At 36.3% G+C, this 12889-nt stretch overlaps 1 protein-coding gene across 1 annotated transcript; it reads right to left on the reverse strand.

Moving 5' to 3' along the window:
- Nucleotides 1-2117: 2117 nt before the first annotated feature.
- On the reverse strand, nt 2118-12676 carry wdr6 (WD repeat domain 6). The gene is given in 8 exon segments (XM_056463536.1): nt 2118-2755; nt 4476-4570; nt 4649-4765; nt 4854-4931; nt 7273-7820; nt 7822-9932; nt 10844-10972; nt 12491-12676. Coding segments are annotated over 7 exon segments (3603 nt in total). The 5' UTR covers nt 10941-10972; nt 12491-12676; the 3' UTR covers nt 2118-2198.
- Nucleotides 12677-12889: the final 213 nt, after the last annotated feature.

Raw genomic sequence — 12889 nt, forward strand, 5'->3', positions numbered from 1 at the left:
CCTCACGTGCTGCTCAGGCTTTCATTGCTTTAGCTGTGGATTAAAGGGTTTGGCCATCGAGCCACTATGATGATGAACAAAAGGGAACCGGAGAAGAGGGTGAAATATTTATAAATCGCTTGCACAGCCAAAGCCCCCCAACACACCATGTACCCTCTCTCTCTCTCTCTCTCTCGCATACACACCTGTTGGCCCGTGGCCCAGGAAAACAATGATACATTATACACACTTGAATCTATCTTCAACCCAAGAGCCACTTACACACACACACACACACGCACGCACACACACAAATACAAACACAAACTCATACTTGGTAGTATTTAAAAGTTTGAACATATTCTAAGTTAAAGTAAAGACATATTCATATTATTCATATTCATATTACAATTGAATTGTGCACAGACAAAAGTGCAAACTAAATTAAATATCAGTATTTACTAAATGTTTAGATGATAAAGGTACACTATATCATTGCCTAAAATACAAAAGCTTTAGAAAGAGATCATTTAAAGTATGTCAGACATGTTTAATATCAAAATGCCCTTGAATGCCAAGCTCATTTGCCAAGATCTGTTTTTTTGGTTTGTCTCTAATAGAACTATTAGAAATTAGAAGACAATTAGAAAGACAAAGAAACTGGATTTTGGTTTTCTTCAAGCTAGAAGGGCTATTGCATTGTGCTGGAAACACATAGATGCTCCATCCATAGAATTGTGGGAAAAAGAAATATTGAACTGTGTTGGACTGGAGCGGAAGCATCTTTGGGAAGCAAATATAAATATTATGTAAATTGTGTGTTTGTAAACATGCAGTTTTTTTATTGTATTATTGTTTTGTTATATTTTCATTATCTATTTTTCAATGTTTAAATTCTTTATTATTTATTGATTTTTTACTTTTTTTTGTTATGTCATTAAAATGTGTATATGTATGTATGTACAATGCTCAGCATAATTGAGTGCACCCCATTTTGAAATTGAATATTTGTATCTATTTCTCAGTGAATATAGGCAATGTATTTTGGTGCATTTAAACAAACAAAAAATTTATTAAACAGATAAATTTATTACAATAATGTTTTAGTCACCAAAATATTTAGAAATTGAAATATAATACAATTCAATTAAAAACCAATTCAGAAAAAACATTACAACCTACAAAATTTCAAATACATTTTTAATTGTTTTGTTTCTCTTGATATTTCCTCTTTTTTAAATTTGTACTTAATATTTTTTTATAACATATAAATTTGGGTTTACAAATTTTTGGACCATTATTGCAAGTTACTTAATTAGATTAGCTCCAGATTTGGCTTCAGTACTGACTAATCTAATGTATATGCACAAATATAATATTGTATAGCTTCCTAATAAAAATATGAATTTAAAAAAGAGATTAGTGAGGGGTGTACTTATATATGCTGAGGACTATATATATATATATATATATATATATATATATATATATATATATATATATATATATATATATATATATATATATATATACAGTACATATATAAGAAGGGTGTAAATGTGTGCTGTTTTGTAGGCTGCATTGTTATTGTATGCCTAGTTGATGGGGGAAGAGGAAAAAAATCTATAAACATTTGGAAAAAAAAAATCTATATTTAAAAATATGCATAATTTGATCACTTTTATAATTTGAAGAATTTTATACAGAAGTGTAATCAAAGACTTATTTATATTCTATTTAAGTATTAAATAGGAATACTTTAAATTGACTTATTTTGATGACAAAATTAACTTTGTAATTATTTCGTTCTTTTGTTAATTTTATGATATTTTTTAAATTTCTTTCTTAATTAACTTAAAACTAAAATAACTAAAACAAAAAGGTGATTACAACTACATAAACTAATAAAAATAACAACAACACATATAAACTTTGGAATATATAAATTGTTTGGATGAGCAAAAACTCAACTACGAATTCAAATGAAAATTTTTAATGCAAACTACAATAGTAAATCTACAGAAAAATAATATCTGTCCAAACTTGTCTGGTGCTGCATACACTGTTATTCCATACAGAAAACAAATGTCCTCACAAGACTCATTTTTCCTCGGACACTGTAAAAAACAACACATGTATTAAATTAATATTATATATCTTTATTTTTTAAAAATCTCAAATTTTACAGATAAAATTCTTATAGATCACATAAAATAACATTAGTGTAATGTCCTTAAAGAATGATGTAAAAACACCACTTTCTTTCTCTCCTCTTTTTCTGCTCTCCTGTTATCGGCTTCATCTATTTCTCTTTCCGTTAACTGAAACAACTGTAAGCCCTGCCCACAAACAATAATCCACGCTCCTCCCTCTTGCCCCATCCCATGCCATGCCCACAACCCAGCAGCATCTGCGATGTGTGAAAACCGCACCTTCAGTGGGCGGAGTCCGTCACTTTCCACACTCCACAAACACATGCGCTGGTCAGGTGAAGTGGAAGCCAGGAAGGTGGGGCTTAATAAACATAAGCCAGTGAGAGGGGAGGAATGTGCCAGGGGTATCGACCAATGAGAAAGCAGCTGTAAAGACGCACCTCCATTCTCCTGCTCAGCCTGATCTATCTTAATGTGCAGTAGAGACAGCTGTCCGTCATCTCCACCACTGGCCAAAGAGATAACGTTATCTACCGTTTGTCCCTTCTCTATCCTTGGTGATAAGGCAAGCGTATTAACTCCACTTTGATGAACAGGTATGGAAAAGAATGGGGCAGACGGACCTAAAGCACAGACACAAATTGACAAGTTAGTTATTTATATTCGAATATAGTGCTTTTGTATACTTATACATTTGATTTATTTTTATATAAAAAATTTGTAAAACAATTTAAAGTGTTTTTGTCATTTTTACAGAATATAAATATAAATACAGATACATACATATAAATATATATAAATACAGTTTTATTACAGTTTTAAGTCAGAATTATTAGCCCCCCTGAGTTATTAGCCCATCCGCTCTCCCCGTTTATTTTTTTCCTCCAATTTCTGTTTAATGGAGAAAAGATTTTAATATTTCTAAACATAATAGTTTTCATAACTCATTTCTAATAATGATGACAGTAAATAATATTTGACTAGATATTTTTCAGGACACTTCTATACAGCTTAAAGTGACATTTAAAGGCTTAACTAGGTTACTTATGTTAACTAGGCAAGTTAGAGTAATTAGGCAAGTTAATGTATAACGATGGTTTGTTCTGTAGAATATCAAAAAAATATATAGCTTAAAGGGGCTAATAATTTTGACCTTTAAATGGTGTTTAAAAAATTAAAACTGCTTTTGTTCGAGCTGAAATAAAACAAAAAAGACTTTCTCCAGAAGAAAAAATATTATCAGACATACTGTGAAAATTTCCTTGCTTTGCTAAAAATCATTTGGCAAATATTTAAAACAGAAAAAAAAAATTGTAAGTGGGGCTAATACTTCTGACTTCAACTGTGTATATACATACACGTGTGTGTGTGTTGTGTGTGTAAATATATATTTGTTTATTACTTTTTTTTAATTTATTGATTTTTTAATTTTACCTTTTAAAATTTTACATTTTAACTATTTTAATACTTTAGTACACATTTTTCAATAATTTTTCAGGGCACCATTCTGACTCGCTTTTCATCTAATGTTATATTTTATATCAGCTTTATTACTATTAACAAAATTATTTATAAATAAGGGCGGCATTTCTGTGTCAGTTGGCATATCTGTGTGGAGTTTGTATGTTCTCCCCATGTTGGCAGTTGGTTTCCTCCAGGTGCTCTGGTTTCCCCCACAGTCCAAAGACATGTGCTATAGGTGAATTTGGTAAGCTAAATTGTCCTAAATGTATGTGTAAATGAGAGTGTGTGGGCGTTTCCCAGTGATGGCTTGCAGCTGGAAGGGCATCCGCTGTGTAAAACATATGCTGGATAAGTTGGCGGCTCATTCTGCTGTGGCTACCCCTGATTAATAATAAAGGGACTAAGCCAAAAAGAAAATGAATGAATGATTTATGAATAATTATAGCTAACAAATGACAACATCCAAACACAAAAACTTAACAGATCCTGTGAAACGAAAGTTGCTGAGTCTTTCATTTCAGTATGTTAAGTAGGGGCGGAGCTTTCTTTATGCATCATTCTATCATAGCAAGCTAACAGTAAGAGGGGCGAGTCTAAAAATATTGCATTGCAGTTGCTATAGAAGTAATCAACTTGATGAAAACTGAAAGACCACCACTCCAAACTTATAAGCAATTGGTCATCTTTTAATTTAAAGATTAATTAATCACCTTAAGAAAAACAATGTGCGATTGCAAAATAAAGATTGTAAACTGATTTAGCGTATACTTGATATGAAATCTTCGTAAAATTGCAAGACGCAACAGTTATACAAACATTAAAAATTATCACGTTAATAAAACCCCCAAGTGTTTATGTTCTGGTGTATCTATGACTCACCCTGCCAGCTGACACTAGCCTTACTGTTCAAAACTGCTGTTAAATCCCACACAGATATACAACCATCTGTAGTGGCACTGAACAGCAACAAAAGCCTGAGAAAGAAAGAGAAAGACATTGAGAAACAAGTTTAAAAAATCTTTAAAATAAGTCTTAATGTACAGAATCCTTACTTTCTGCCCTGGGAGTCCTCCAGTTTGTAGGTGGCGACACTGAGTACACACCGCTGATGATAAAAACACTCCCAAAGCACATCAACACTCCTACTGCTCTCATTCACACTGAGGAGCCTGAGAGAGAAAACATAACCAGGCTCAGAATGAGACAAAAGCACAAAGCTTTTGTTTTATGAAATTTCACAACCTCACATTAAATTACCTCACTGCACCATCACTACACCCCAGAGCCAGCAGGACTTCTTCACTCTCGTTCTGCACTACAGCAATAGACATGTACCTGCAAACACAAGAAAGCATTTGCACAATAAAATCTCTCAGTAAGAAAGCACAGTTGCAATATGAAGCGGTATGTTGTATTGTCTGCCATCTGGTGGTCAGAAATGTTCTGAAACCAATCATCAAACATCATTGAACTCAGTTGATTTTAATTACATTTCATTCGACATATAAAAAATACATTAAGATTTCACATGCTTCTAGATATATTTCTTCTGTGAAGATGGTCATATATTGCAAGTTGTGGTAACATTTAATCTTTAAAAAGGTAACAGTATACCAGTACTCATTTTTAGTCACTAGAATATTTTACATTAAGTACTAGTACTAATTCAATAGATACTAGTACTGTGCATGCTTATCAGATACTGATACTGTAATAAGGCCTGTCACAATAATCAATATATCAACTTATCGTGCAATACTTGGAGATGACCACAATAATTTTTGCCGTTGCAATATATATTTACATATTCACAAATAATGTTAAAGCCACTTTACAATGACATTTACATTATACCTCAGCGGTGTCAAAGTTTATAATGGGCATTTACCTAATAGGACATTTACCTTTTAAGGCTTGACGTTAAAGATGTTTACCTTTTTAACACCAAATTATAGAATCTAAATAACCTTAATAATTATACAAAATTTAAAGTGTCTCTGGCTATTTGTATTATTATTATGCAGTTATATAATCATTATATAGGTGCAGCATGGTGGTGCAGTGGGTTCGAGCCCCGGCTGGGTCAGTTGGCATTTCTGTGTGGAGTTTGCATGTTCTCCCTGTGTTTGCATGGGTTTCCTCTGGGTGCTCAGATTTCCACAAGTCCAAAAACATGTGGTATAGGTGAATTGGGTAAGCTAAATTGTCCGTAGTGTATGTGTGGGTATGAGTGTGTATGGATGTTTCCCCTGTGATGGGTTGCAGCAGGAAAACACATGGTGGATAAGTTGGCGGTTCATTCCGCTGTGGCGATCCCAGATTATTAAAGGGACTAAGCCGAAAAGAAAATGAAATAATCATTATATAATTAGTGGCATAAAATGATCTGAAAATGACAATAACATCACTTATCGCAACAATTTCTAAGGCAAATATATATTGCACAACAAAACTTTCTTATCGTGAGAGGCCTAACTGTATCAAGATGATATCGATATATTTTTGTTTTTTGACACTAAGATTTGTATGAATTGAACTCTACTTTGGTTATTCAGACAAGTCATAGCATTCGAGGAGTAAAAAAAATCAGTTAAAACAAGAATTTTTACTAGTAACATTTACAAATAATACTAGTGTGCAATAAGCACTAGTACCTAATTAATAACTATTGGTATCTGTTAAATATATACTAGTATTTAACAAATAAGTACTAGTATCTATCTAATAAACTAATGTAATAAATAAATAATGTTGTATCCATTTCATAAAGTAAGAGCATCAAATTAAGTACTAATAGTTATTGAAAAACTAGTGATGTTTTATAAACAAATTTCGGGAGGAGCACGCGCAGAAGTTTCAGTATCAAATACGTCATTGACAATTATTCTATTATCCAATCAGTTCTTGACCAAACCCCTATATATACCAAAGCTGTCTTACCTGCAGCATCTTATGACTTTAGCATCCCTCCACCACCCCGTCACCTCACCTCTTAAGCATTACAATCCCGGGGGGAGCGTTCTGGGGCCGGGCTAGATACTTCGCTCGAATCCCTATTCCTCTCTGTTTCCTGATAAGAGGAATAACTCGAGTTTGGGTGTCTTCCCCGAGCTCAGAGCCCTCTCCCCGGACAGCACGCCAAATATGCTTTATTCTGAAACTATTGTAAGTGTGAACTCGTGAACTATTATTTGTGTAAAAAGTGTACTAGTCACAATTAAAGAAATGTACAGAAGTCAATGGCTTTTTTTTTATTTGTTACAAGTAATAATAGAACTGCTACTAGTTAATATTGAAATAAGAAAAAAAATGTACTAGTATCTAATGAATATATACTAGTAATAAGTAAGTACTAGCATCTAAGAAACAAGTACTATTATCTAATGAAGGTATTTGCAACTAATGAATTAATACTAGTGTCCTGCAAAGTTTAGTTCCAACCCCAATTAGACACACCTAAACCAGCTAATCAAGCTCTTTCTAGGAATACTACAAACTTCCAGGTAGGTGTGTAGAAGGAAGTTGGAACTAAACTATGCAAGACACTGGCCCTCCACGACCGAGTTTGGACACCCCTGCTCTAATCACTATGGAAGATATTTCTTCTCAATCCTTATTCTAAAAGTAGGACAATGCAGAAAATGTTTAACATGAAAAATCACAAACATGCACACACCTCGTCTCTGGGTCCATTTTGACAGTTTTATGTCGGTTTCGCTTCCGTTCCCATTGCTCATCTAATCGATGGCCAGCAATCTGAGTGACTTGACAGATTGGTTGACTGTGTTGCTCATCCAAATGAATGAGGAGTCGGTAACACTGCAGTTGAGCCCGGCCACCCGCAGAGAACACCAGAGAAGAGAGAACAGAGGTTTCCATCCCATTATCTCTCTCTTTTTCATTCATGTCTCCTCTTCTGATTGCAGCCAGTGCACGAACAATTGAGATATGATCCGTTAGAACCGTGAGCACCTTAACAATTCCACTCTGTGGACAGACGGCAAGTACACCCATTGTGGTATCCTCCCCTCCAGTAACAAAAACCTCCCAAAGTTCTGACAAGTCTCCAGACTTTGACAAACTACCAAGGTGACACACACAGCTGATACCTCGTCCGTGTAGACCCTCTTTCAAAGTGTGTCCATTCACACTGGTGTCTGTGGACACTAATGAACGTGATGCCATGACAGCTCCTTGCTTGATAAAAACAAGAGTACCCTTGTCCGAGAGCTTGTGTCTGGGTATCTATGTGAGTGCTTATTGGGCGTTTGAAGGCCCAGGAGCGATGACCCCCTCCGCAGGTAACTGACAGTAGCTTCTCTTGTCGATGAGGGTCCCATATAACAAAGTGGACAGAGTGAAAGCCAACCATTGCAAAACGAGCCTCGGCTATGCTTTCTCTCTCTGTATCATTCTTCCTCTTTGCGATTGTCTCATTTAGCATACTTTCTTGCACCTTTAGTCCATCCAACCCCAAAAACAGAACCATCTCCAGCCAGTCCATGCCTCTGCAAGCCCGCTGAACTCTACGCACCTTCAGGGTGCTCTCTGCAACAGTTAGTATTCTTACAGATCCATCTCGACCAGTACTGTAGCATAAGTCCTGGTATTCGCACACCGAAGTCACACCTTGCTTCCCATGGACTCCGTAAAGAGTGCTGATGGGAGACAGAGAACGGACAAGCTCATTTTGTCTGTTCTCCATTTCTTGATCTTGTGAGTTTATTCTGCTTTCTTGCCCTTCATTTATCCTGTCATTCTTTTCTCTTTCCATGTAAAGAAGTAATGAACCTCTCCGGTCACCACACAGGTAAAACCCATTTCTCTGTGACAGAGTAACTGCAGCGGTCAACCAGCGTTTGGCACAGGGTGGCAGCAGGAAGGGAAGAAGAGCTTCTTCTTTTATATGCAGGCCTGATTCATCCTCAGTGACATTTATTGTCCATCGGTACACCAATCCCTCAGAGCCTGATGCCAGAAGACACCCTTTCCCGAACTCACCAAACAGTCCCTTGACCCAAAGTACGGAGTGAACTTTCCCTTCACCAGCTCTTAGAAAGACTCCCACCCCTGGCTGTCCAACAAGAAACACCTGCACTCCTCCGCTCAGGTTACCTACTGCACATACCTGGACAATGCAATCCGAATTCTGGACTTGGATGCTTGCAATCTCCATCACACAATAGGACTGGAATTCAGATCCCCCTTGCCAAATGACATCCCAGGTGTCCCCTTGACTTAAGCACACCTCTCCTTGATCAGTGCAGACCAGAATTGCATTTGCTTCACTCTCCCCCACCAATCGTACTACTTTGGGACAACCTTGCCCTTTGAACCCAAGATCCAACTGAGTCTCTTCCTGAGTTTCTTCACTGCTTTTCTTATCCTCGGCCAGTCTCCACACTCTTACTCCACCATCTCCACCTCCAGTAGCCACCCATCCCTCCCTACAGCTTATACTTCCCTCGCTTACAGCCAAAGCCCTCACTCCACCTGACTTATGTCCTCTAAATGCACATCCCACCTTCCCTTCACCTCCCCATTCCCAGAGCAGGCATGCCCCATCTTCTCCTGCACTAAATACACGGTTTGGTGTAAGCTTTACACAGAAGACACGTGCTTGATGTCCATAAAGCACCCGAAGACATGTTGGCGATTCCTTTCCACAACCTGCATCTCCACCCAATGTGCCAACGCTCCACAAACGAACGCTGCGGTCATCTGAAGCAGATGCAAGCCATCCAGATTCCTGAAGGTAGCAAAGGCTGAAAATGACTCCACTGTGGCCCAGTAGACGTCTCTCTACTTGAGACTGACCACTGAGCTTGGTTCCAGTGGGCCTCCACAAAACAAGCTGGTTGAAGACCGTCCCACCTACCAGCACTACTGAGTCCCAATTTGGACCAACCATAAGTGCTGAGTAAAGAAGACAAGTCTCTATGCATGAGTTGAAGGAGATAATGTTACCAGATTCTGCTTCTAGGAGCATTATGGCGTTGTGGGCCAATGATATGCCTAACAGTGAATGGGGTTGTCTTTTCAAGTAATGAATGTCCAGCACCCAGTCTTGCAGCTCCAAGAGAGGACCAATCAGTTTCAGACACTGCCCTCCACAATCAAAGCTGACAAGCCGAACTCCTTTTCCTCCAAAAACAATTATATCCTCCTTGTAGATGTTGTCCGAAACAGAGCTTGCACCGCTAAATGGTATTCCTCCAGACTGATGTTTTTTATAAGGGCGTATCCCATGGATGCGGTAGTTTTGGAGAACATTTATAGATGCACATTTCTTAGGAGATGCTTGAAGATTGTAGGCGGAGAGGATTGGTCCCTCACCTACAATATGACACAATTGACAGGGATGAATTAAGCAAATTAATTTTAATATGAGACACATGTGCACTTCAACATAACATTCCCATATTGGTAAAGATGAAATCCTAAAGCTAAATCAATTCATTTTGTGAAAACATTGATCGTAGTGCAAAGCAGATAATTGAACACAGTTACAGACAAAACATCTAAAACGTTTAAAATAGGCAACATTGCCGAATAAGAATTTGTAAAATCAATGCCAGAGAATAATACAACTATGTAAAAACAAACGAGGAGATTACTTACAGTGCAATTTAGGGCAACCTCATTATGAAATAAACATACAAACACAATGGCTGCATCCGAAATTGCATACTTCCATACTATAAAGTACGTTAAAAACAGTATGCGAGCCGAGTAGTACGTCCGAATTCATAGAATTTAAAAATAACAGTATGCGAGAAGTACCCAGATGACCTACTACTTCCGGTGAGATTCTGAAGTACACATTTGATACACGCTACGCTATCACATGATGTCCCATGAGAGAATTCATGAACGGGAGTGAAGCAACACAACTGATGCATTGGTCACATGATGATGACAAAACGGCAGATGTAGTACGTCCGAGTTTCATTCATACTACTCACATTCATGCTTTATAGAACGTCCTTTTCTAACAGTCGAGTAGTAAATTCAAATGCTGTGCATACTGAGTAGTAGACAATTTCGGATGCAGTCAATGTCATTGTGATTAATAAATGCACTGAATTTACATAAAACTATGTGGGACATTAGGAGACACTTCAGGTTGCTCAGAGAAATCACATCCAAACTGGCCCATGAGTCGTGGTCTACATAAATTTACTTCACCGTGGATTGTTAGCTTGTTGATTTGCTTCCTGTTCATTAAAAGAATGAATGTCAGTCACCTGTCAAAAGGAAATCCTCCCCTAAGAATTCCAGTGCAGTGACTGGAGCAACAAGCACAACACTCTTCACCACAGCAGACTCTACGGGAGATGCCATTTCACACAGTCTGCACGGCAGGCAGTATACTTCTGTAGCACACACACACACAGACACACAAAAACATTACAGCATTATTCATTACTGACTGATCTCCTGAAATGTCATTTTCAAAGGGCAGAAACTGAACAAATGCAAAATGCTTGCTATGACATTGATTACAGTATCAAATTGATGTTATGATATAATAATAATTAACCCACTAGTGCTGCCGGTCACATGGCAGTTACTAAGGGTACTAAATTTGTTTAATTAATTTGGAATAATATAAAACAGAGATGCCCAAACTAAGGCCCACGGGCAAAGGTTGGCACATGGTAACCTTTGATTTGGCCCTCCATCCCATATGAGACGAGAGGGAGAATGATGGGGAATATTGGGGAGAATGCCTTTAACGTAGATAGTCATTTTTTTAATTTAACATAATTTTAGTTTTTTAACTGTTGAGTTACAAAAAAGCAAACTGGAATTAAACGTTTCAATTTAAAGTTGTGAATGAATCAGATGAATTTTTTTTTTAATAAATAAATAAATAGTAATTTGATGGACAGCGGACATTGCAGAAGACATCAGCAAGCAAAGTGTATTTTTTGTGTTATAAATGGGATTGGTTTTTTTAAGATGTTCATTATAAAATACACAAAAACGCATAATTATTAATACAATTAAAGTATTTGAATTTAATCCAATAAATTATAGTATCAATTAAATTATATAACAAATTATATAATGAATTATAATAATAAATTAGGAAATTACATTGACAACTTTATGGTTGGCATATTTACCTCCCGCCCACCACCCTCAATCAAGTTTAGTTTTTGGCCCTTCATAAGAAAAATGTTTGGGCACCCCTGATATGTTTTCCCATTCATTTTTTACTGCCATCATTTTTATCACAATTAACAAAAGTGTGATTATTATTTGTTGTTTCAGGACCATTTTAGCACTTTATGAACACCCTTGTAATTCAAATTAAGTTAAAAAAAAGAGATAAATAAATATATAAATGAAAACGTCAGTCAAAAAAATGATATTTTGCATCATAATGCAAATACAATGTTGGATTAATTACATTTATTTTACAATAAGTGAAATAAAAGCCACAACACCCTTACTTTATAAATGTATTTCATTATCTTTGCCTTTTTCATTTGACAGGTGTTTAATTAATATTTGGGAATATTAACTTGAACCCTGATGTGAATTAAGATATGTCAGGTAAACAAACTTCCTTAACTGAATAATTAAGCCCTGGAATTACACTAACATCCACCATTTACAAATAATTCCAGTTTATTTTATATTAACCGTATAGCTGTGCTTTGGAAAATAACCATCACTCTCTAAACTTAGAAAGAAAAATGATAAAGGGTCTTCTGCTGGTATGAAATGATTGTTAACTGCTCTAGGAATAAATTCAATTTGAGATACATGATTTTCCAAAAGGCAGTTGCAATAAAATGTGCATTTATAAACGATTATCGGTTTACTTATAACAATAATGAATGTCAATAACTTATCAGTTATCACCAGCAAGACATAGTTACCATAAAGTGAATGTTCCAGCAGTGATTCCACACGTTTCTCGTACAGTCGTAGTAACCAAACTTCAATCAAGTTAAAATGTCCATAACGTGTCTCCTGTAGAGATTGTGCCTTTATTTTAAAGACAATAAAGGCGATGTCGTTTATTCTGCATCAAGCATGTTTCGTACTGTATGCATGTGTTTTCACTTCCTCGTTGACACAGCGCACCGTCCAATCGCGCTGTTCAATACTACACACATTGAACCACACTGACAACCGATTGGCTGAAACCAGTCCTACGCTTTCCACTGTGAAAACGCGTAGATTTGTGCAATTTGCCAGATGCACAAACCATATGTATTGAGCAGATCTCATGAGAATGGTATACAAATCATATGAAATGCACAAATCAGTGAATT

This window comes from Danio aesculapii, chromosome 8 (assembly GCF_903798145.1).
Source record: "Danio aesculapii chromosome 8, fDanAes4.1, whole genome shotgun sequence".
Classification (NCBI taxonomy): Eukaryota; Metazoa; Chordata; class Actinopteri; order Cypriniformes; family Danionidae; genus Danio; species Danio aesculapii.